We start from the raw sequence: 27,145 nt of genomic DNA, 5'->3' as shown, positions 1-27,145 counted from the left end.
AGTGGGAGGAAGCGGAAGTGCTTGGGAGGGACTTAGCCGCATGCGCCGAGAGTTCTGTTTACTTCCGCTCTGCGCACGGTCTGAAAGGTCGTACGCGTGCGGCTAGTTGAATGAAGTTGGTGTTTGCGGGCCCGGCTTCAGCCCCGGCCCCGGCCCCGGCCCGGGATCCAGCTCCGGCCCTGGCTCCGACAGGCAGACCGTGAGGAGGAGAAGATGTGGGTGTCAGTGAGTGGGCTTCCCGCGCGCTTGTCACTGGCTACAGCGGTCGGAGCCTGCTTTCGCCACTGCCGCCGGCAGACGGGCGCGGGCTTCCTGACGCGACCTCGCCGGTGCCTGTCCCAGTCGTGCGTGGAACTACGGTCCTTACCGAAAGCGGGGAAGTCGGGGGCGCCTTCGAACAATGGGAAATGGCAGCGGCTTTTCCCGGGCAGCGCGCAAGTGGCGAACACCGTGGCGCGGCTGCTGCAGGCGGGGCCTCCTGGAGCCGGCCCGCGGGTCCTAGAGTGCAATCCCGGTGGGTGAGGCTGCTGCGGGCGAGGAGGGAGCGTGGGGCTCCACCGGGCACCGGCCTACCGCGTTCAAGTTCGGGCCTGTGTGACCGCCCCGTTGTACCGAGGAGGCCCTGCCCCTGTTAGACTAGTTCAGAATACCCTGGGCGCTTTTCACCGCCTCTCGAGTCTTGCCTAACACTCTTTCTCTTGTGACTTACCTAGGGTCCTACAGCTAGAAGTTGTTGTCAGGTCCTCCCGAATCCAGGCCCGATATCCCGTCCACACACTTCCCTGCCTCGGACACATTCCCAACCCCCTCCCATTTCATTTGTGCTTGAGTCAATGCTAGTCATTTGCTGAAATCAGTTTCCTTTTGTTAGTTTTGATCTGTTACATTTTTTGGTTACTGTTCTAAAGATTCCAGGTCTGTGAAGGATTTGCTGGCACATAGAGGTATCTTGTTCCTCCTCAGCGGACTTTATGAGGACAGTGTAGACAAATAGAGCTGCAAGGAACCCCTTTCGTTTTTCTGGTGAGGAAACAGAGGCAGAGAGAAGTTAAGTGTTTTATGCAGGAGCACTGGTGTAGTCAGGAGCCTAGCGAGGATCTAACTAAGCTCTTTTGATTCTTAAGTTTAATGCTTTTCCATTTCACTGTGCTCTCTAAAGATAAGTTAAAGTCTTTAATCTCTAACCTTTTCCTGGAGATATACATACAAATATGTGCAGCAGTGTAGCTCAAAAGAGATTAGGGTTTGCTAAATAGGTGTGAGTAATAGAGATGATAATTGAACCCATGAGACCTGACTACGTCCCTAAATGAGAGAGTATTTTGAGAAAACAGAAGAGGATCCAGGGCAGAGAGTGTTGGGTCACATCTAGAGTTCGTGGCACAAATAGTGTGATATAAAGGCAGATCAAGGAAAATAAGTGACTGGTGGGAAAGACAGGAGAGAACAGTTAAAAACCTGGAGCAGAGAGAGTATTCAGAAAGATAGTTATCAATGCCACATGCTACAAGAAAGATGAGAGGAACAAGAAAAGGTCTTTTAGAGTTGGCAATTACAATCATTCATTGGTAACTGAAGAGAGCATTTTCATTGAATTAGGCCAAAAGCCAATTTGTAGAGGATTTAGAAGAGTGGATCCAGAAAGTGAAAGCATAGATTGATTGGAGAGTATTTTTCAAGGGGAGTAGAAGAGAAGGAATATTGAAGCAGTGTAATTGGATCTTTTGTGGGTTGGGCTTTTGTGTGTTTGTTTTTATGGATGCGGAGAGGATGCATGTCTTTGCAAAGACTGGAGTAATGGAGAAGATAGTAAGGGATAATGTCAGGTTGATGTAAAATGAGAAGAGAAAAGTAGCTTGTTTAGAATGACCTTTATATTTTTGATGAAGGCATGAAATGAAGTCCTCATCCGAGAAGATGAGGTCTGGAAGTATTCTTGGATACAGAGGGAATGAATAAGTGTGGAGTAGCCACATGGTGAGAGAGACAGAGAATCAAATAGGGAGGAATGGTAGGGTTCCTTTGTGTAGTGGAGCCCAGTTAAGTTAGAACAGTATAAATTTATAAGGACTAAGTCAGCAGGATTTTTTAATTTCCTCCATTACTGTTGAGCAGTTTACTAATAGGGAAATCTGCAGATGCTGGAAATAATACAAGATCAGGGGGCGGGGAAAGCAGAATTATTGAGAAGACAGGGGATCAAGTAATTCAAGAATAGGAGATTAGTTCTGAGTTGAACTGGCTCACCAAGGATCAACAAATGGAAAAGGAGGAAAGTATAATCAGAGCAAAGGTGATGGCTTCAGGTAATACTGAGACATGGAGGGATTGAAAGTTGTGAAGGCAAAGATTAAATTTAGGAGGAAGAATAAGGTATAGAGGGAAAAAAATGGAGATAAAAGATTCTACGCAGCCATAGAAATATAAAAGTACAAAGTACATGGAAGTGAAACACTTATGTCTGATATGTATGATTGAAGTGGAATGGGAGCAACTATAGATGAAATAGAAGCTAGAGTACTGTATTTGAAGTAAGGAATTTTTGTTTTGTTCCAAGTAATAGGATGAAGTGACGTTGTCAGGGTCACACAGCTAGTTAAATGTACTGGGTCAGGTTGGATTTGAACTTGGGCCCTTTTGACTCATTTACCCTTTCTCTACCTACTGCACCAATAGTCCATTTTATTCCTATGTATTAGTGTATTTAACATGATTTTAAGAAGGGTTCCACCCACCTTGCTCTAAGACTAAAAGGTACTGACCTGTTATTGGTACAGACATAGCCCTCATTTTAGCCTTCCTCATGTATGCTGATGAAATCCATCTGCTTTTCCCTAAAGCAATTTTTGTATCTTGTCTCCTTTGTGCCTCACAACCAGATGAAGGTTGCCCTGGCCATTGTTATCCTAATTTTAAAGATGAGGAAACTCTGGTTCAGACTGTTAATTGCCTATGTTCCAGTGATTAGTGATTGTCTGAGACCTTCCTGGCTTGCAAATAAAATGATCTCTCTTAATCCATCATAGAGGTAGAGAGTAAGGAAGAAATAAGCATTTTTATGGTATCTGCTATTTGCCAGGCCCTGTGCCTTTAAGCTCTTTAAAACCATCTCATTTAATCACAACAACCCTGGTGAAGTATTACTATTATCCCCATTTTACAATTGAAGAAATTGAGGCAGAGAGGCTAAGTTATTTGCCCAGAGTCACACAGCTAGTAATCTGGGGCCAGATTTGAATTTAGGTCTCCTCACTTGAGACCCAGTGCTCTATGCATTGTGCTGCCTGGCTGCTTTAGAGATCAAATAGCTCATTTCCCAGATAGGGAAACTGAGGCTAAGTGAAGCAAAGCTATTTGCCTAAGATCACAGGCTGAAATGAGGACACTGCCTCTACCAATAATAGGTCAGTATCTTTTAGTCTTAGAGTGGGGCAAATTGGTGAAACCCTTCTCAGAAACTTGTTAAATGCACTAATATATAGGAATACAATAGAAACCAGTCATAGTGAAGTAAACATGTGATTTTCCCCCATCCAGGTATTGAAATCTACCTGTGGGCCTGTTGGATATTAGATATGGGTTCAGAATATCATGGGCCCAAATTTAGAACTCTTGTTTTAGAATAGAGATTTGCCTGGTTAAGTGAATTGCCTAGGTTCACAAGGCCATTATATTTTAGAGGTAAGACTTGAAAAGATTTTTCTGGTTCCAAGGATGATAATCCCCTTTGCCAAAACTCAAACATGCTCTGTATCAGTTATTGTTTTAAGACATTAATTAGGTATTAATTTAACAAATAGAAATCATATTAGTATCTTACCCTAGTTCAGGTATGATTCATTCCATTATCCATGGGATTAAAAAATTTCATTAGCCTCTTTCCTTACCTTAGTGTGATAAAGACTTAGAAAGTTAAGGTTTATATTGAAAGCACAATGGTTCTACATTGCTGTGATTAAAAAAAAACCCAGTCAAAAATCGTTTCTTGCCTGTCACTTTGCTAGGTTATGACAAGGGCACTATGTCCAAATGGCTCTCATTTATTTGAATGCACTCAAACACACATCCATATATCTGTATGTGTGTTTTCAAATGTATATGTATGTGTCCAAATGTCAGCAAGACAAGATGAGAATCAGTACATTAGGAAAGGCAGGAGTTTCTGGGGAATCCGGACCATCTTGAAGGTGGTATTTGAGTTGAACCTTGGAAGAACCTAGGTTATTCTAAGAGTGATGAGAAGAGAGTTTCTTCTAGACAAAGAAAGCCAGTGCAAGGATATTGAGACAAGATGGAGTGCTCTATAAGGAACGGCAAGAAAGCCAGATTAGTTGGCCATATACATATGGATATATGAAGGAAAGTACTGTGTAAAATAGGTTGATGCTAGGTTGTGAAAGACTTTAAATTTCAAACAGAATATTTGATAGTGGATCCCTAGAAATAATAAGAAGGTTCTCAAGTTGATTAAGTAGGGGGATGATGGTCAGAATCATGCTTTAGGAAAAGCATTGTACTAACTGGTATGATTGCTTAAAGTGGAGTGAAGGGAAAGAGAACATTGCAATAGACCAGGGAAGGGATGATTAGGATCTGAAATAGGATTGCAATAGTGTTACTGAATAAAGAGGGAAATGTATCATAATTTCTGTGGAAGTAGAAGGGACAAGATTTGTCAGGTGATTAGAATTAGGTGATGAGAATGAGGATTTGATGATATTGAAGTTGCAAATCTGTATGGTTTGAAGAATGATAGTATTCTCAACAAAAATTAAAAAAAAATTGAAAACAGATTTTGTGAGGAAAGATAATGAGTTTTCTTTTGGACATGTTGAGTTTAATCCAGTTTGAAATGTCTAATAAGCAGGTAGTTATATAGGACTGGCGCTCAGGAGAAATAATAAGGCTGGATATGGAGATCATCATTAAACTTATGGGAACAGATTGTTGCCACAATACTGAAGAAATCGAATGTGTGGATAAGTGACTTGCTCAGGCTTACAGCTAATGAGAGTCAGTGTGCGTGCTCCCTTCCTAGTGCTTCACCTGATAGCAAAAGTGTAGAACTATCAAAGGTCAGTTTTAACGTGTTAGTACAAAAAACCCCAACATTTTAAATTAATGTAAAACCTTTTTTTTTTTTTTTTTTTTTTAATAAAGTTGAGGGCTTTTATTTTAGTATTTATATATTAAATTGCTCACTTTTCTATTACAATTCTAGTGCCTCGTATATATTAGGCAGGTAATAAATGCATGTTTACTGATTGATTGATTGAAATAAAAGAATATAACATTTCCTAAATTGAAAATTATGCTGTTGTTCCCCAAAATAATAAATTTTCTTTTCACATCCTAGGACCTGGAATGATTACTTCTGCATTACTCAATGCTGGTTTACGAGTAGTTGCACTTGAAAGTGACTTGACTTTTCTTCAATATTTAATGGTACATAATTTTAGTTTCTTAAAATAAATTTGTGTGTACAAAAATGGTTAACTTTTCCTTGTCTAGGAAAGTGGAACTAAGTACTTGTGGTTCATTTTATTTCTCATTGGTTTGTTACAAAGTTCCTTCTAAGAAAGTCTATTGCATGGGGCATTAGAAGACTGGTGTTCCTTTCTCTCCCCCCCCCCCCTTTTAGGATATTATGAATTTAATCATCAACAAAGAAAAATAACCAAACAAGGAATAAAATAACACACAAAATGTAATCTAAAGTAAGTTTATGTTTTTAAATCTATTTAGTTGATTATTAACTGACTTTACAGTTTCCTTAGTCTTTATTTTCCCTTCAAATACTCTGTGATCCAATAGCACAGGTGTTCTTCCTCTTACATGATGCTCCATCTCATGAGTTCTTGCTTTTTCTTTGGTTATTTCCTAAGCCTGCCTAGAATACTCTCTCTCCTTCTCTTTATGTATCCAGACTCAGCTGAAACCTTTTGCAAGATGACTTTCTAGTCTCTTTCTCAGCTAGTGCCTATCCTCTTTGATTATCTTCTATTAATTCTTTCTGCATACATGTATATGTGTCTCTTTGTGTGTGTGTGTGTGTGTGTGTGTGTGTGTGTGTATTTATATTGCATCTCTTTTATTCAACAGAAAAAAATCATTCTTTCTGTATAATTTAAAATAAAAGATGTCTTTAGGAAATGTGTATTTCCCATTCTTTTTATTGTCATAATTTAGCACAATACCTGGTAGATAGTAAACACTTAATAAATTTTTGTTTCTAGCCTTAGACTTTTGCAAACTGTATGTCCCTGAGAAGGGGTAAAGGAAGGAAATATGCATTTATATAGTACCTACCACATGCCAGGTGTTGTGCTAGGTGCTTTTTACAAATGTTGTCATTTGATCTTCACAATAACTTTGTGAGGTAAGTGCTATTATTATCCCCATTATACAGTTGAGAAAATTGAAGTAAACAGAGATTAAGTGACTTGTCCTGACTCACCCAATTAGTAAAGGTCTGAGGCTGGATTTAAACTTAGATCTTTCTGATTCTAGGCACACAACTATTTTCTATGCTAACTACCTCTAAAATGGTTAAATCTTTCTCTGAGAGGGCAGGATAAGGGTGGTTGGGTTGAAAGAGTAGAGGAAGGGAAGGGAATAAGCATTGACATCCTATTGTGCTAAGTAGTATACTGAGAGCACTTTTACAAATTTATCTGGTTTTGTTGTCCCAATAACCCTGCAAGGTAGGTCCTATTATCATTCCCATTTTACATTTGAGTCCAATGAAGGTGAGAGGACTTGGCCAGGTTCATACTGTCTAAGTAGCCTCTGAAAAGTCTAGCATCTGAGGTTAGATTGAACTCAAGATTCCTAACTTTGGGGTTTCTATCCTCTTTGCCCTCATTTGCCCTTGTATGTAGGAGACGTGGTGAAAGTAGAAAAAGTAAGATTTGCAAGTGGTTTGATCCTATGGAAAGAGAGAGAGTGAGGAGTATAGGATGGATCCAAGTTGCAAGCCTGAGTGCCTGGGGAGGTGGTGGTACTATCACCAGTAGTAGGGAGGTTGGAAGAGGTTGAGGCTTGGGGAAAGAATGAATGAATTTTATTTTGGACATTTTAAGTTTGAAATGTCTGAAAAGAAATTGGGATGCAGAGCTTAGCACAATAAACAGGGCTAGAAGCTTGCCAAGTAATTATAGATGTATTGATGGAACTAGAACTTTGGTTCATAGTTTATTTAAAGTTAAATCTTTGTTGTTCTACAATCTTGGTATTGACTAAGAGAAGGCTTTATATAAGGTATCAGGCAACAAGTATTTACCATGTGCTGGGCCCTGTGTTTGAATTTACTATTATGAGAGAAAAAAAAAAAAAGGCAGTGCCTACCCTAAAGAAGCTTTCATTCTATTGGAGGAAGACAGTCTACAAAAGGAAACAGAAGGTAAGCTATGAAGGTAGCCAGCATAGGGTCTCTCTAGAAGCACAGTTGAGAGGGGAATAAAGGTTGGTCATTTTGGGTCTCTGTCCAAAATGGAGGCTCTGGGAGGAACTCGGCAATAGAAGGGAGGAACTCTGCAATAGAAGAAGGGAGAAGGGGGTTGCTACAGTAGAGAAATGTTCAAGGCTAAGAAAAGCTGTATTCCTAGGAAGGATTGCAGCTGAAGTTCAAAATGTTAGTAATACAACTGGAAGGGAATTGTAGAGTATTGAACTTGATCAAGTCTGGAAGCTCAAGTTTACTATATGTGTGATCCTAGGAAGAACATTTCCTCCATTATCTCTCCATTATCCTGATTTAATTAGAGCTTATAAATGTCCATGTTCTAGTCTAAAGCTATGTTTTTATTGATGTGTTGAACTCCCAACATGGAAATTCTCTTCACTGGTAGGAATCAGCAACTTGTTGAAAACCATATAGAGTTGCCCTGAGATTTGTTGGTGGTCCCATAACTAGTATGTGTCAGTGCAAGAACTGAAAACTGCATGGTCTAAGGTGGGCTTTAATCATAATGTTAATGTTACCTCAGTAAAACTTGATAAATAATTCTGAGGTATAATATTCTACAGAGTTTATAAAGATTTTTAAATTTTTACTTTTTATTCTAGACCTTAAAAAACCGTCTAGATGGACAACTAGAAGTAATTTACTGTGACTTCTTCCTTCGAGATATTAGTAATAGAACAGTATCACCACCTGCTATGTATACCGAAACACTTTTCAAGAATTTGGGAATAAAAGAAGTTCCATGGGCCGCAGGTAAATTTTGTTGTTTGTTTAAATAAATAAATAAACAAACATTTTGCTAATAGGTTTATGTATTACATGCTTGTGAATGTGAATAAAAAGACAACAGATGTTTTTATTTAATATAGAAGTATGCTGGATATCTGAATATTCAGCTTCAACAAGAATTTCTTTGTTGTTATATAAAGAGCATTCTGTATTGAAGAAAGGAATACAAAATGGGAGCTAGGCTCTAATTATTAAATAGGATTTTAGCCAATAAAGAGGGGTGATTTAGGATGGAAACAGAGGAATAGTAGGGAGGTAGCATTCCAGACAGTGAGTAGAAAGATGGGTATAAAAGGAGACAATAAGTAAAGTCTGAGTAGGAGTATACCATATTGGGAAGAGAATAGCATGAGATTTATCTGGAAAGAAAATGTTGGCTAAGGATATAAAGATAAGTGATAGCCACTTATCACTTCACTATCCACTGCAGCTAATTGGCACAGTGAATAGAACATAGGGTTTGGAATCAGGAAAACATGAGTTCAGATGTGGTTTCAGGCACCTCGAGCTATGTGACCCTGGGCAAGTTACTTCACCCTATTTGCCTCAATTTCCTCATTTTTAAAATGAGCTGGAGAAGGAAATAGAAAACTGCTCCAGTATCTTTGTCAAGAATACTCAAAAGGGGTCATGAAGAGTCAGATATGATTGAAAAACAACTAAACAACAATAAAAAGTGACAAATTTTATTCAGTAATAAAAGGGAACCATTGAAGGGATTTTGAATAAGAAAATCAATCATATTTATATGGCAACAATGTAAATGATTTATGGGTAGCTAGTGGATAGGGAAGATGAGAAGGGAGGGAAAAAGACTAATTAGAAGGTAATCTTGACATTTGGTAATAAAGCTCTGTACTATGTTGACGGCAGTAAGAAGAGAGAAGAGAAGCATATTCAAGATAGTTATACATCATTATTAAGTTGAACGTAGTCTTTCTATATTAAAGTGAGAGGCTCTAAGAAGTTAGAATTTAGTTTTCTGAAGTAAAGTATGTAGGATTTTCTGAAGACTGATTTGTTTGTTCATTTATTAATCTTTTACAATTCTGTTACAGAGAAAAAAATATGCAGAATTTTTATTTACATATTGTTGCATGTTTTCCTAACAGATGTTCCTGTAAAGATAGTTGGATTCCTCCCAACTAAAAGCGAAAGAAATGTACTTTGGAAATTATTATATGACCTGTATTCTTGTAGTTCCATATATAACTATGGACGGATAGAATTAAATATGTTTATTAGTGAAAAAGAATACAAGGTATGTTACTAAAAATCAACTGCTAACTATTCTGGTAACAGTTCTCTATTGAGTTTCTTAAAATCAGGAAGACCTTGGCTTGTTTGAATTTCCCTCCAGATGCTTACTAAATTAATGATATTTTGAAAGTCATTTAATCTTTCTGTAACTTAGTTTCCTTTTCTGAAAAGTGGGAATGGTAATAGCATTTACCTTACAAGTTTTGTGAAGACCAAATGATACAATATATTTAAAACTTTGCAAACCTTAAAAGCACTATATAAGTAGAACTATTAATAGATTAATATTTATAATTATATTTCAGAACTGGTCATATTTGTATGCTTTAAAGACATAAATCAGTCAGTTGGCATTTATTATGTGCTTACTATGTGTCAGCTGCTATGTTAAGCACTGTGACTGCACATACAAGTAGAAAGATAGACTTATACTCTCAAGGAGCTTACAATCTCATAGGGGAAGATAACACACAAAAGGAAGCTGAAAATGGGAAGCACATTGGAGACAATAAATATTTGAGAATGCATTGATTATTTAACCATTATCATTTTATCTTTATTATGAGATTTTTCTCATACCATGCTATAAGTAGTGAAAGTAATTTTAAAATAGTTTAAAGGAAATCTGTTTTGCTTAAATATTAAAGTTTAATACATGGGACAGCTAGGTGGTGCAGTGGATAGAGCACCAGCCCTGAAGTCAGGAGGACCCAAGTTCAAAAGTGGCCTCAAATACTTAACACTTCCGAGCTGTGTGACCCTGGGCAAGTCACTTAACCCCAATTGCCTCAGCAAAAAACCAAACAAACAAAAAAAAATAAAGTTTAATACACCATATAGGTTTTTTAGAAGTTAACTAAGACACAGAACCCAGTAAAATAATGGATATAAACATTTTTGTTAATTTAGATTCATAGCTTTTACTTTTAGATATTAGAATAGTGTCAGACTTGAATGTTAAATGACTGTGAAGGATTTTAATAATATGTAATTTATAAATATTTTTTTTGGTCAGAAAATCACTTCAAAGCCAGGTGAAAAGTATTATCAACCCATAAGTGTTCTCTGGCAAACAGCTTGTGAGATAAAGCTTTTGCACATGGTGAGTAAAATTATTATTATTTCTCTTAACCCTAACTAACATCCTGTACTTTACCTTTTTCTTATATCAGAGCTCCAAGAAAAAGCTATCTATATCTTCTGTCTCTACATTTTTTCTCTCATTTCTCAGTTTTTTGCAGTCTGGCTTCTAGCCTTACCAACTTAATCTGCTGTCTTCCAACTTAATAGTGATTTCTTAATTGCTAGATATGGTATCTTTTTCTTAGGTCTTATTCTTCTTGACCTCAACTCTTTGCTGAGGTCTTTACACAAATATTGCATAATGACAGTTCTCTTCCTCCTCATCTTTAACTCCTAGCTTCCTATCCTCCTGCAAATTTTAGCTAAAGTTTAGCTAAAATTCACCTTTTATAAGAAGTCTTTCCTGATCCACTTTTCCCTCTGAGATTATCTCCAATTTATTCTGCATAAAACTTGTTTTTCATAGTTGATTTCATGTTGTCCACTCCCTTAGACTGCAAACTCCTTGAAAACAAGGACTTTTTGCCTTTTAATTTTTTTCATTAGCATAGTGCTTGGCACAGAGTAGGTACTTAATAAATGCTTAATGAATGCTTATTGACTAGACATTCTTCTGGAATTTGATCCCTATTGACCAAGCTCTTGATACTGTTTACCATGGTCTCCTAAATTTAACTCCTCTCCATTTTTTTTTTTTTTAAATGACTGTTTTTTTTTTTTTTTTCTCCTTATACATTTCTGACTGCTCCTTATGGGAGCATCTCCTTATTGGTCTACTTTGCTAGATTTTCTTCCTGGAACCCCTTACCAATGATTCTCTTCAAAAATTCTGTGCTGAGCACTCTTTTCTCTATACTGTCTCTCTTTCTGTGTTGGACTAAATGGAGGAGTTAGATTTATACATAAAAGAAAAAAAATTATGTAAGTGGAAGTTGTTTTTTTTAAGTTTTCATTTTGTATGATCTTTTTTTGAAAAGATCATTATAAAATTAAACTGTCATTTATTATATGCTTACTGAGTACTAGGTAATATACTAAGCTCTAGGAATATATACATCCCTTAAGGAACTCACATTTTAATGGGAGAGAACATTATTTAAAAGCAAACTTTCTAAAGAGGTGGAACTACAGGAAAAGAGTCAGATCCAGGCTCAAGAATGAGAACATGAACGACCTGGATATCCTCCTTTTCTAGGAATAACCAGCCAATCAGAGACACAAGGGTGGAGCATACTCTCAGTGTGAAAAATGCAGGAGTAGAATGAATTTATGGACTTCTGGGGCTGGTAATACAGAGGAATGAAGTCATTACCCACCCCCCAAAAAATTGCAACTCATGTTTTAAAATCTTATTTTAAAAATATGCTGTATTAATAAAGCCCAACATAGGTAACATAGATATAAGGCAGGAATAAATGTTTTAGTGGAAGTGAACTTAAAACAGTTTGTGAGATTTGTTTCTTTGTTTTCCCAAGGAACCTTTATCATCTTTTGTAACCTTCAAAAATGGATCACTGGTATCACTAAAGAACAAGGTAAGAAGCAATGCTTTACAGACATGATGAGTGTGTTGATTTGTCTTATTTAACTACTTTGTTACAGGGGAATATTTGTTGGGAGAGGACTAGAAGAATCATTAAGAAATGATAGCTATAAAGATAACTGTATAAACGTGTATACATATATGGGATTTAACATATACTTTAACATATTTAACATGTATTAGACTACCTGCCATCTGGGAGAGGGGATTGAGGGGGAAAGAAGGGAGAAGTTGAAATGGAAGGTTTTTCAAGGGTCAATGTTGAAAAATTATACCCATACATATGTTTTGTAAATAAAAAGCTATAAAAAAAGAACATTACTATACAAAAGAGGCGAAAAAATGAACAAGAAATGATAGCTGTGTAGAAAAAAAAACCATTTTACATCAAAATGCGTGGATTCTCTTTATTTTTTTTTAATGTGAAAAAAAATTTTTAAATTTACTTTTGTTTTGATAAAGATAGAAATTTTTGGATTTTTTTTGTATTTCATTAGGAATACTTAAAATGTTAGTGCATTGAAAATGAAAACTTTAATATTTGAAATAGTCATACCTAAGAAATTGTGAAAATATTATGTTTTTAAATTTGAATAATGTGACTTGTGAAAAGTAATATTTACATTTCTATGAAATTATCTGGAGTGAAATAATAGGATATCTACAATCCTCAGTTCATTGGGGAGAACTAAGAGAATATTCATAATGACTATCACAGTATAAATGAAAATATTCCTTAAAGGATGTTGAACTCTTTATTTTAACTGACTTCCAGGTTTCTTTGTGTTAAATAGATCATAAAGATTACTTTGTACAGACTTGTCAACTCAATTTAAAGATTAAATTTATCTTTTTGTCCCTGACCTTTTAGATTTAAAAGTGTTTTTGATATTGTTCTTTGACTTGAACTCAGAAATTTCTGATACTTCAGTCATAACCTTGATTTTTATTTTAATATTTGTTAATATAAGTTATGGAAGTTAGTAAACTTATATTTGGATGATTTAAAACCTATAAAACTAATCAAGAGGATACTGAGTTTCTTTTGCTTCTGCAGCATCCTAAGATATTACAGATTTTTTTTTTTTTTAAATAAAATTAGTACAATTTAAGAATTACATTATAGATTATCATAGGCCATCTTGTCTGGTCTTAGGAAACTGAGGTTTCCCTGAAGTGAAGTGATTAGCCAAGATTCACCCAGACAGTTGGTGGCAGAGAGATGATGTCAACCTAGAGTTCTGGCTCTTACTCTCTCTCCTCCCTCCACCTCTGACCCAGAATCCTAGTTAAATTAACACAGGGTCTGGTTCTTGTCCTAGCGATATTTTTCGTCTAAACTTTTCTTCCTTTCCTTCTTTTTTTTTTTTAAACTTTATTCTCTCCAGGAATTGGAAAATAAGCATCTATGTTTTATTCGTTTAACTCCTCGAAGAAATTTATTTACAGATAATTTAACACCTGTAAACTCATATAATTTTATGTGCTTGGTTAAACAATGTCTTATCAAGAGAAAATCTAAATTAATTGATATGTTTAGGTAAGTATTAAAAAAAAGGGTGAGTTCATTTGAGAATTGATATTTCACTAATACTACAGAATTGGTTTTGTATATTTGATTAGCTTAGAATGAAGCACTGGATCCTTATTTTCTCCTCCCCTCTAATCACACATCATTCATTTTTTTTTTCCACTTCTCTGAAATCGTAAATTAAATTCCTTTTTTGCATCAGTCATCAGGAGTTAATTAAATTTAACTTACTTTGTCTTTGCCCTAAGTCAAATAAAAGAAATAGGCTGTTGTTTGTTAGGAGCATAGTAATTGGAGTTCGAATCAAGAAGACGTGAGTTTGAATTCTGATGCAGAGACCTAATGACCATAGGCAAGTTATTTAACTTCTCTGGGGTCTCATTTTCTCATTGGTGTAATTAAGATTCAGTGGGTTTCTAGAAGTTTTACATCTAAGACAGGCAAAGAGTGACACTGAGGTAGCTCCCTGCTTCACAACTCTAGGCCAAAAAGTTACATGAACCTGAAGTTCCAAAGGAAATTATAAATGTAAACTGTATCATCTTTTTCCTGCTTTCTCTTAAATACACATACATGTTTAAAAACAGTCTCTTTACATGCCCAACTTTTTGGGGATAGAAAGATAGAACTAACTGAACAATAATTATATGGTACTTGTGAAGCACTTTACAGTTAGCAAATGCTTTATATCTATAGGTTATTCCAAAAGTCTTAATACAGTTTTAGGCTCTAATAGCTTTTTCAGATATCCTGTAGTCTCATTTTGATCCTCATAACAACATGTGAAGTAGGTAATGCAAGTTTTGTATTACTATTCATTATTTAAAATGCACCTTATTAGCTTATCACATTCAGTGCCATATGTAGAGAAGCTGTTATTTACATCTTTTAGACAACTTTTTGAAATTAGACATCTTTTGAAATATGAAAAATTTTAGCAGTTTTTGGTTTAAAAAAAAATACACCACATTTCTGGAAGCAAGTTTCTGGTTGCCTGGTGAATTTTTTGTTGTGAGTCAAAACTAGAGATTGTAAAAATATGAAGTACCATGTATAAAACTAGATGCTGTCAGGGCTTGAGATGAAATTAAGATGCAAACTTAGAAAAAGTTTTAAATATTATAAAATTATAAACACATATGAAAGGGAACTATATTGTTGGTTAAAAGAATGTTCATAATAGGAGTAGAGAAGAAAAAGTTGAGGACAATTTCCAAAGGCAGTATTTTGTGTGGCTTATTCAAAGGACATGTTCCCATATCATTTGGGAAAAAACCGTGAAGGTAGATTTTTAAATGTGTGGGAAAGAGTATTTCCTGAATCTAAATGTGGTTTCAAAGTATATTTCCTTTCAAATATAATGCATAGTAGTGAAGATGAGATCAGAAAGAAGAGAAAATAGAAGTGAGGGGGAAAAAAAAACAATGATGGATTAATGTGTTGTCAGCAAGGACAAAGCAAGTTTAATTTAAGTAATTGCTTACACAAGTAGTTACCATTAAAAACATATTGATCTGAATTTTAAGAAATGTTATAAATTGCTCCAAGTAGTTAGTCAAAAAACCAAACAAAAACAAACAAACATTTAAGTATCTATTATGTGCCAGAATTATGTTAGACTTTGATACTACACCTAGAGAAAGTGTAGAAAGCAAAGGTGGTTTAGGACAGAGCTTTAGGATTCTAGTTAATAGACTCTGGCTACTTGCAGATTATCAGTGCTGGAGCTACAAAGACCAAAGTGAAGTCCAAAGGACCAAAGTCCCTGCCCTTCAGGGGCTTATATTCTCTTGGAGAAGACAGTTAATCGGCAAACTGGTGATTATGTAATTTGGTAGAGTCAAATGGTGATAGTTAGGGGATCAGGAAAGTCCACAAACAACTTTTAAATGCTTACTAAGTATGAGCACTATTGTGTGCTATGGTACAAAGAGACGGCTCTTACCCTCAAGGAACTTACATTCTAATAAGGGAGACATGTATGCGTGTACAAGGTACATTCAGAGTAAATGGAAAGTATTCTAAAAGCAGAAAGAGAGAGAGAGAGAGAGAGAGAGAGAGAGAGAGAGGGGGGCAGAGCATTATGGGAAAGGGGAAGAGCCAGGGCAAAACCATGGATTTAAAAGATAAGTTGTCATGTATAAAGAACAGTAAGAAAATCAGTTTAACTGGATTTTGGTGTGTATGAAAGGAAGTGATGTGTCATTAGGGTGAGTAAAGTAAATTGAAGCCAAATTGTGTGAAGAGCTTTGAACGACAAATAAGGAAATCTACATTTGAACCTAAAGATAATATAGAGAGCCCTGGTATTTATTGGGAAGTAGGAAATTATCAGAGCTTCACTTTAGGAATATTCCTTTGGTAGTTGGGCAGGATTGATTTGAGACAAGGGAGATCAATGAAAAAGCTATTCCAAGTTTAGACAAGATATAGTGAGGTCTTGAATAGGGGAAAATTTGTATATGTGGTGAGAAACAGGTAGTTGTAAATGTGAAAATAGAAGCAACAAGATCTGGCAGATGAGATGATATGCGAGGCTTTTGAATTTGATGACTAGAAAGGTAGCAGCTTCTTTGATAGGAACAGGGAATTTCAGAAAAGAAGTGAATTTTTGGGGGAAAGATAATTCGTTCTGTGAATGGTTTGCCATACCTGAGGATGCTTACCGTGGCATCCAGTGATTTCCTGTTTAATAAATTAATCTTGGTTTCCTGGACTTTCTTCAAAAATCAGCTCAAACACCACATATTCTAGGACAAGACTTCTTAAAATTTTCCATTCATGACCTATTTTCACTCAGAAATTTTTATGTAATCCTGGGTATATTGGTATGTAAAGTAGGAATACAATTCAAACATTTACTAATGATAAACCATAATTTCACTATCCCCATATTGAATTACAAGACCCCATATGAATTTGCAATACACAATTTAAAAAGCTCTGTTCTCTTAGTTCTTCTAATTCTTAATGCTTTTCTCTCTCAGATCTCCTATTTTGGTTGTTTATATTTTGTTTTTCACTTTATAATACAATCTTCTAGAGGGCAGGGACTAACTTTTTGGCATTCTTAGTATTGCCATTATTTAGCACATAGTAAATGCTAAATGAATACTTTTTAATTTGTCTATTGAGAAAGCATCAGTTTCATTTTTTGTTTATATTGTTTGGTATTTGTCATAACTAAAGTCTTCCTAACCTTTAAAAAAAATACCAATGCTATATAGGCACGATGCTTTAGGTTAACATACAAGTTTCTGACCTGTAGTTTCTGAATTCTGAACCATATTTCCACCATATTTTTCTCTATCCTCCTTCATATTATCTCTTTGACAATGGAATCTCAAAATATCAAGGTATAATAGATTAGTTTGGAGGATTTTGTTGAATTTTCCCCATAATTTTTCTCCTTCATCCTGTGCAGTAGACATTGGTGTACAGAGAAGATTACTAAGTGAAACAATGAAATGTTTCATTTTGCCCTTCAATGAACCCAGATTCTTTCAGTTTCTCTATTGACTTCTCAAAAGAAAATCAATGAGTCTTCCTTCCATTTAGATGTGTCTACTTTATGTTTTCATGTTTGATTTGTAGTGATAGTGTCAGTATCCAGGAGATTCAATCCCTCCAGCAATAGAGTAATTAATTAATGAACAAATATCTTGCTGCTAAGTGAACGTTTATTTAGTAGTCTAAAAATTATGTGTGATTGTTAATGCCTTTAGACACTATCACTGTATAAAGGGGCTGCATAGTTTTTGAGGGCCATTTTAATTTTTGTCACCCTTACCAAAAAATGCACTGCTTAATTGACCAACTAGCTAATGATGAGTGCCTTCATATTTAGCCACACTAGTTTTAGAAGAGTATGTGCAATCTTTTTTGAGAACTTCTCAGATTTTCACTCTTTTTGGCTTGGGTTTGGAGAGCTCAGCATCACCTTCACATCTTCACACACTTCATAATTTTGTTACAGTAGAATTTTTTGCAAATATTGTGTTATAAATATAATGGAATTGAGGATGTCAGTGTTAAAAGTAAGCCTGATATTTTGAGTTGAAGTAGGAGAGATGACCACAAAGGAAATTATAGTTTTAAGCCATTTTGTAAAAATAGTTGCAAAAAAAAAAAATGTGATTAGATTATCTCCTTTAAAAAGTACAAGCCTGTCATTTTCCAAGTCATTGTAGCTATTGTTTAAGACTTTGGCATTCAACACAATAATACCTTTGAATTTGTAACTTAATTCATTCATAACTAGTTGATTTTAAAAGATAAGTTCTTTATAACTTTGTGTATTCATTGAAAATGTTAATAAAAGGAATGAAATAAACCTGTTTATATATTTTGCAGCTCATGGTGTATATGTGATCCAGAAGCATTACTTCAACAACTAAACAAACAGAACCATGAACTTATAGACAGTTTGTACCCAGAAGACTTTAAACATCTTTTTGAGGCTTTGGAGCGTTCTGAAACTTTTACCCAAAAATGGATATATGATCATTTCATACAAAATGCAACTCTATCAAGCCCCTAAGTCACAAGGATTTTGTTAACTGGAGAAGTTACTTTCAGAAATTATGATGCAAATTAAAAAGGAATGAGTTAGAAAATTTTGTGTCCTTTTAACTAGGAATAAATGGTTTTGTTTTACAGTCAGAGGATAAATTTGCTGAAAATTCATGCTGATTTTTTTTTTAACAGTTGGTGCTGTTAAATATATAAAATATGTAAATAAAAGTTTCATTTAACTACATATTTGATGAGCTGAAAATTAACGGTTTGTTTTTGCTTTGTAAAATTCTTTACTGCTTGGTAAATTGAATCAATTATCAGAGGGAAATTTATTAGGTTAAATTCCAGCCCTATTCAACATTTTAAATTGAACACATTTAAGAATTATACTTTCACATGGATTTATTGCTGGTTACATTTCATCAGTCTTAAAAAGCAAATAAGATTGACTCAATTAATTGCAAGTTTTACATTTCAGGTTTGTGAAGTTATGGTTGCAAGACCTGAACAATAAAATTTTAAAATATTTTATTTAAGCTCTTTTAAAATCAGAATTTCTTTCCTAATGGGTTTTATGTTATTCTTACAAAGCCTAAACTTTTTAATTTTTCAAATATAAACATAATATATAAATTTGTTAAAATATGGTTGTATTACATATATGTATATTTTAATAAAGAAATGTAAATTATAAAGTATCATAACATTCTTTTTTGTATTTTCTTTTAAAATTCATTTACTTCATCCTGTCAGTGAGATGAAGGAATGAATAACTGATAAGATTTTATTCATAGGTCTAATCTGCCATTTGTCATAATATAGAATATATTGTTAAATCACTATACTTGCATGCCTTTCATTTCTTGCTTGGCGTATTAAAAGCAAAGTAGTTCTAGATTTAAAATCAAAAGACCTGATCTATCTCTTGATTCTGACACTTAATAGCAATCTGGCTTTCTCCATAGGATTATAATTTTAGAGCTAGAAAAGACGTTAGAGATCAAGGCTAGAAGTTAATTGCTCATAGCAACACAACTGCAACTCTCTAAATAAAATCCTTCCTTTGTACCAAATAAGCCAGAGGTTTCAAAGCACTGTAGCACTACTGGATGAACCAGATTAAAATGTAATTGGGAAATATTTAACAAAATAAAATGCAGTAGAATATAGATAGTATCTCTATGTGGATTTGGGTCAATACGTGGCCTATAGGGAACTTCATATATGGTTTAGTTGCTCCTCCTCCTTTCTGTTTTGAGTTTGACACCCTTAAAATCAATAAATATACTCATTGGCTATTTCTAAAAAGGTGTACTTTATTCTGCATTATTATTCCATCATTTTTCAATTATGGGAGGCATACTTTATACTTATAGGACAGGACTTAACATTTTCCACTTGTGACCCCTTTCACCCAAAAAATTTTTACATGATTCCAGGTATACAGATATATGTCAAATATATACTGAACGATGGTGATGGTGATAATAAATCATAATTTTGTGACTCTTACATTCGCTCATGGGATCTCATCTGGGGTCTCAACCCACAGTTTAAGAAACTAGATTCTAGAGGCATGATTTGTCATTTCACTGATCTGATATTAAGTTTTTAGCTCATTTCTTTTACATTTCTTTTATTATTATATTTTATTGTAATGTTCTGTTTGGTTTTCTGGAGGTCTCTGGACCAGCTTTTCTTTCAGCTTGGTAATCATCATGAGAATAGCCAGGTGTTAAAGTCCAAATCCTTTATCATCTCCTTCACAATCTAATTTCCTTGCCTGGGGCCTGGGCTAGTTTTCTTAGAGGCCTTCCAGAGTCTTGGTTTCAGTGGAGAAGCTAAGGAGGACAGGCCTGCCACCACGGTGGTGTGAGATGGAATGAATGAATCTGTCTCTGAGTCTGAGGGCTTGTGCTTCAGCCTCCAGCCATCACAAAGGTGGATGATGGAATGAATCTGTCTCTGAGTCCCAGCTTATATGTTCTATACTGAGTACAAACCAATCATTATATCACTAGGAAACCATTATTTGTTGTAAGATTAAATCAATCATACTGAATTTAGAGACCTATTAATCATCATGCTAAACTAGATAACCATTGCCTCATCAATTCCACTGACTTAATACCTTGTAAGAATCCTTGTTTCAGAGTCTTGGCCCATAACATTTTATATTACATATTATTATATTTACATTTACTGATAACTGTTCATATTATTCTTATCCAATTTCTTTGAACCTCATTTATCATTTCTTACCTAATATTCCATTCCATTTCTATATTATAATTTATTCCTTCACTCCCTGGAATGATCTTAAACTAACATTTCCATTACTAATTTGTCCCTAGGTTCTTTTAACATTTAAAAGATGCCTGGTCAAGAAAATCTGACATATTCCCAGAGATAAAAATTAGGGAAAATTTTGAATTAAAGTAATCAGAACATCTGAGCTGGAGACCTCAGAAATAATCTCAGGCAACCTCTATTTTCCAGAGGAGAAAGCTGATGCTAGGAGAAGTTGTGAGTTAAGATCAGCTAATAAGCTTATTTCCATACCATAATATTGCTGAATGCTTTGTTTTTGATGACTAAAAATAAATTTTGCTAGTATTGTTAACATCAGTTTTATGTAATCCCGTGTTCACATAGGTTTCAAACTATAATGAAGTATACACTAGAGATATAGATTTACTTGCTAAAATATGAGTATCTGTAAGTTAAGTTGTATCAAGATGAGGCACTTTTACCTTAGGCCTAGATATAATATATGATAGCCTTTCTTTTCAACTTTTAGTTTTTAAATACTTTTTAAAATAGTTAACCTTGGTAATTAAAAAATTTTCTCATAACAAACATGATATATTTTTCCAGTCATATTTCTTATCATAAACTTAAATTGTGTTTTGATGTATGTATTTTTAAAGAGGAGATTTAACTTACTAAAATATTGTAGTTCTATCTTTTTGCAAATTACTTCCTGGAAAGGTTTTCCCAGGTGATTAATCTCATTTATGTCAATTCTTGTTAGTTTAAATTTTAGAGAATTATTTTTTCCTAATTTTAACTCTAACCTCTGGGATAAATCATTGATTTGCTGATTACCCTCTTAATTTATATAGCTTATTGTTTGCAAACAATAGTGCTTTTTAGCTTTTTGGGTCTCCTTGTTATGGCAACTGATTTATACCTTTTAAAATTTTGTGAAATTATTATAACTTTTATCTGGCCTTTCTTTTACCCAGTACTCATAATTTATCAACAACTTATTTGAATATATCAAAATTGAACTATTTTAATTGAATTTTTCTCATTTTTATCTGTTATCCCAGTTTTGCATTAATCTGCATTTTTACTCTAACAAAGTGATAATCTGACTATTCAGGCAACTGAATTCAAGTATGATTCCCACATTAGTAATGAATCACTTTCTGACTATTATTGTCAATTTCACCTTTTGTAATGTTGATCAGTGTTCACTATGTGCTTACCAATCCTTTTCTGAAAATTATCATGTGTAAATGTGAAGTTTTTGTGTAGTACATAAATCTTTGTTCTCTCTCTTTCCTGACCCATCTTTCTCAATATATTTCTTCCACCCTCACCTGTTTTCATTGAAATCCTTAAGTACGTGCTAATTAATTTGGAGGTCACATCAAGTTCCTTGTAGAATCCCACCTTTCTTTCCTTTGCAACAGAGGTGCATAAGGTAGTTATCTTTAAATTCATTTATTTTGCAAATAACTCAATGTAGATGACCAAATGACTGAGAAATGATGTTTTGACATTTTAGTGCTGTTATTATTAAACATTAGATAATATTCAAGACATTATGATATCATCATGTACATTGTTCTCCTGGTTCTACTTCATTCTGAATCACTTCATAAAACTCTTCCCATATTTCTATGAATTTGTCATTTGTTGCCTTCTGATTGGACATGTGATTTCATCAATGTAGGAAACTCTCAGGGAGGAATTTCCTTTACCATTGTTGATCAGCACCCGAAGAGACTAAGAAAGATGATGGAATAAGAGGAAGCTCAAGTCTCTCAACATAGCTACAACAACAAAAATTCAGGAATGGCAATATTAATAAACTAGCAACAACAGCATTTTTATAGCACATTAAAGTTTACAAATATCTTATTTTGTTCTCAAAGCAGTAGGTGACATTATTATCGGTCCCCATTTTATAGATGAGGAAACTGAGGCACAGAGCTAATGAAGATCTGAAGTTGTGTTTAAACTCAGGTCTCCCTGATTCCTAATTCTACAAGAGCACCATATGAAGAGTGAGTGGGGAATCTGAGGAGAAGCCATAGTAGATCATTTTTCTAGGTCAATTCAGGGAGAGAGGCAGAAATCTACAAATCCTGGGGAGGGGACTAAGAAAGTTAATGTAGAGCCTCTAGCATATAGAGGCCTGGAGCTTATGGTTGTATACCAGATCAGGAACTAGGAACAAGGCTAAATGGGCAGTAGTATTGCTCTGACCCTAGAGTCTTTCAGCACAGCTGAGAGTTGAGACCTTAGACCTAGAATTTTGTACTGTGGCAGACAATGCAGACCAGGGGTGGATCTAGAGTTCTATCCCCGACCATGGAGCAGGATCATAGAATTAATTCATAGACTATGGCTAGAGCCAGCTGTTCAGTATGCAGATTAAAGTGTTTGGACAAGGACAAGCCTGCAGTTCTTTTGCTTTGAATGTGCAAACCTTCCAGCTATCTGGCAAAGTCTGAGGCAAGCAGCTGTTCAGCAGAGCTTCAGCCAGATGCAAGACTGCATTTATGTTACCCAGATTCAAACTGGAGTTGGGAGTGTGCAAGTTCAGACTAGAACAGTGATCAGACAATGCCTTTGATTAGACTGTTCAGGATATGCTGAAAGTTTGCATCTTCCTAATTTGAGTTTTCTGAGTTCCTTGAAGAACACAGCACTCAATATAAAGAGAAAACAGCTTCAGGACCTTAGATAATACAGAACAAAACCAAACTTAAGCCCCGACATTTTTCCTCCAGAAGTATACAAATCTGTCCCTAACTTAAAATCTCAATTCAAAAAGTAAAGCTGAAAATATGAAACAACTACAAAAAAAAAAAAAAATCTATGATAAAGAGATTGACATAAACTCAGAAAAAAAGAGAAAAATTGCATCTACAAACAACGACTTAAAAACATAGCTTGAACACAAGGAAAATTAGAATTCCTGGAAGAAATTAAGAGTTAAAGAGAATGAAAGAAATATGAAAATAACACACATAATATAATGGTATATATAATAAGATATATAATATATAGAGTATAAATGTATAGAGTATACATATACAAAGATATGAAAAGAAATTAGCTTTTCAGAGTAAAAACTTTGGGGCAGCTAGGTGGTGCAGTAGCCTTGAATTCAGGAGGACCCAAGTTCAAATCTAGTTTCAGACACTTAACACTTCCTAGCTGTTTGACTCTAGGCAAGTCACTTAACCCCAGCCTCAGGAAAAACAAAACAAAACAGAGTAAAAACTTTGATAGAAAATACATTGCTTAATATGTGGGATTAAAAATTTTATTCTCTTTACCCAAGAGAGTTCCCCCCCCCCAAACTAGAATGGATTTACAGAAGCAAATAATGACTATATAAGACAAAAATATTTTAAAAAATAAAATCAAATGACAAACAATAGAAGAAAATGTAACATACCACATATCAAAAACATCTGACCTGAAAAAATAAGTCAAGAAACAAAAATTTAAGAATCATTATACTACTTGAAAGCTACACCCCGCAAAAAAAGATTTATTTCTAAAAATCATAACCATCCTTAGAACCAAGGGGCAAAGTGAATATAGAAATAATTTATACATTATCTTCTAAAAGAAAAAAAAAAAAACTCCCAGGAACATCCTAGGCAAAATACAGAGCTTCCCAAACTAAAAATGCAAGTTATCTGAAAAAAAGAGTTGAAGGACCAAGGAACCAGCACGTATTACACAGGATTTGGCATTTACCATAGTAAAAGACAAAAGAGGTTGGAATATGATATTACAAAGAGCAAATTATAGAGGTTTCCAACAAAGAATAATTTACTCATAAAAAAAAAATGTAATTCTATAGGGGAGAAAGTGGATCTTTCATGAAATAAAATTCTTGGTGTGAATGCCAGAGCTGAGTAGACACTTTGAAATATAAATACATAATCAAGAGAAATATAAAATGATAAATACATTTAAGCAAGACCACATACAAAGACGAATACAAACATTTTAGTAGGGGATAAAGAAATATGTCTCCTCAGAAATCTAATATCATGAAGAATGATAGATTTACAGTCTTAGAAAATTAATTGAATGCACTCAGAAGTAACTTGCCAAGGGTCACATAACCAATATGTATCAGAAGCCAGACTTGAATTTAGGATACAAGTACAAAGAATTAAAGGAGCCTAGCTATGTGTGTAAGTGTTTAAAGATTTTAGCTTTAAAAAGTCAAGGTCTCCTCCTACTGCAGACAAGGCCATTTCTAGATGTCCTGACTTGTATTTGGTCACTAGACCTAGATGACTCTATAGGAGAGAGTGAGGCTGATGACTTTGCATAGCCTTTCCTCACTTAAATCCAATTCACTTGCATGTCATGGAATTATTTTTCTGATGTCATGGTCTTTAAGAACTAAGGACAAACAACATGTTTAGGAGTACAATGCATGCAGTAATACAATGTCATAGGTGTGTACAGTTTAGTAATTTATGAATCAGATTTTTAAATTGCTTTACAAAATAACTGGACCCATTCATATCTCTTCCAAAATGCATTAACTGTCTTTCTGCTTCTCCACAATTGTAATTTTTCCATTTTGGTCATTTTTGCCAATCTGATATATGTGAGGTAGAACCAAAGTTACTTAATGTTCATTTCTCTCATTATTAGTAATTTGGAGTTTTTCATCAAAAATATAGTTTTTCATGTCTTTTTCAAGAAAATATCTTCCCTATATACATTTAAGATTCCTAGTTTCATGTTTTCTTTGCACAAGGCTATGCTAATCTTCTTAGTATTGTTTTTATTTCAGTATATGTGTTACTGGAGTGAGCATAAGGCCATATTTTTAACACCAACCTCTTAACAGTGTTCCTGTAAAGATATGAGATATGGAATTCATCCATCTTTGAAGAATTAAAAGATAAATATCACCCAGAGAGCAATGGAGTTAGGCACAGTGGATATAAACAGACTGCAACGTATAACCAGTATATAACAATGAGCCAGAGTATTTCACTTGTTATCCTTTCACTTTTAGGATAAATTGAAAAAGACTTTCAGGATATTGATTATTACTCCACTCCAGGATTCACTGTTGCCCTTCTCATTTGCTCATGGCAAACTTATGGAAAGATATGGATGAAAGTTGCATAGAACTGAAAGTATGGATAGGTTGTGATCTGCACCATTGAAAAACTTTCAAATGGATGAAATCACAGATATAATTAAATATTCTGATAATATGATCAAATCTTTAGTGAATCCCTACTGCTTCTAGGAAGATCTGAATTCAAATCCTATCTCAGATACTTATAAGCTATATGATCCTGAGCAAGTCATTTAGCTAACTCCTACTTGTCTCAGTTCCTCATCTATAAAGTAGGATGCATTGGAGAAGATGATGATAAACTACTCCAAGAAAACCCTATGAACAATGCCATAGGGTCAGGAAGAGTTGGATGTGACTGAATGAGTGAACAACAATACTGCCTCTAATTAATAAGACAAACTCCTTGACTCAACATTTAAAGAATCTTTTCAGTTTGGCTCCTATTTTACCTTTCCTGAAGGTGTTCAAAGAAGTTCAGAAGTTCCTTAGTAGTGAAATGGCAAAGCGAGCCCTTTTCAGAGCTTCTCACCCATCTTTGGTGTCCACTCAGCTCTCACCTGTGGCTTCAAGAAGCTATTGCAACACAGGTATCCCCTGTGAAGACTTTTCCTAGCCTAACAGATGAACACGTTCTAATGGCTCAGAAGGTGGCTGAAGCACTTAGAGCTTGGTCAGACATTAAAATACCAAGGTCATCCACTGCATCCCAGGCTATCACCAGGCATCCTGTCTTTTGTCTTGCCACTGAACTTCAGTGACTCTGAAAGAGAGAGTGAGGCTGATGATTTTTGCTACTCTGCCTCATTTAAATAAAATTAGTGCACAAATTAAGATGCCACTTATTTGTGATATCGTTGGTCTTTTTCAAAAATGGAAAGGAAACTTCTTTTTTCTTTTTTCAGACATTTCATGTTAGTTTCCTTAATGTTTTCTACCTTTTAGCCAAGTCAGTCAGTCTTCTTATGTTAAGACTCAACAATGCATTACTTGCCTTCACATATCTAAAATGTACTTCTGCTTCATTAAACTAGTAAAATTCCTACAAGGTTTAACTCGGGTACCATCTCCTAAAAGACACTTTAAGACACTATTATCAAATTATTATAAGCATTCTTCTCCTCCTCAAATCAACTGGTATTTATTCATTATGTGGACCTGTTGTGTCCACTGTAGATATAAGTCCATTGAGGACAAGGATTGATTCATTTTTGTTTTTTCCTAGTTATTATGCAATACAATTTGGATAAGGAGTAAGAGAGCCATATAGTTAACAAAACTATTTTAGGAGGAAAGCTGATGACAACAGGGAATGGTCTCAGGGTATGGCCTCCATTGCTCTTGTCAGAGCACATAATGGACAGTGGGGTATCTTCCTCATGTGGAACTGCATACTACCTTTAGTACTCTGGTATCAAAACCGTTCAGGATTCAATTTTATATACAATTTTAGACAAAGAAAGTAAATATTTATTAAGATTTTACTACATATCAGGCACTGTGCTAAGTGATTTACAGATATTTTATTTGGTCCTCACAACAACCCTGGAAAGTTGGTACTATTTACAAAGAAACTGAGACAGTTTAAAT

At 34.7% G+C, this 27,145-nt stretch overlaps 1 protein-coding gene across 1 annotated transcript; it reads left to right on the top strand.

Moving 5' to 3' along the window:
- Positions 1–45: 45 nt before the first annotated feature.
- Positions 46–18,890, top strand: TFB2M (transcription factor B2, mitochondrial). The gene is made up of 8 exons (XM_074262573.1): positions 46–514; positions 5,357–5,445; positions 8,068–8,218; positions 9,367–9,515; positions 10,530–10,616; positions 12,073–12,132; positions 13,529–13,680; positions 18,025–18,890. Exons 1-8 carry the CDS (start codon positions 214–216, stop codon positions 18,209–18,211), a joined length of 1,176 nt encoding a protein of 391 aa, XP_074118674.1. The 5' UTR covers positions 46–213; the 3' UTR covers positions 18,212–18,890.
- The last annotated feature ends 8,255 nt before the right edge of the window (positions 18,891–27,145 follow it).

The sequence above is a fragment of the Sminthopsis crassicaudata genome, chromosome 4 (genome assembly GCF_048593235.1).
Source record: "Sminthopsis crassicaudata isolate SCR6 chromosome 4, ASM4859323v1, whole genome shotgun sequence".
Taxonomy (NCBI): Eukaryota; Metazoa; Chordata; class Mammalia; order Dasyuromorphia; family Dasyuridae; genus Sminthopsis; species Sminthopsis crassicaudata.
Note: the sequence above shows the minus strand (reverse complement) of the source record. Positions and strands in the feature narration are given on the sequence as shown.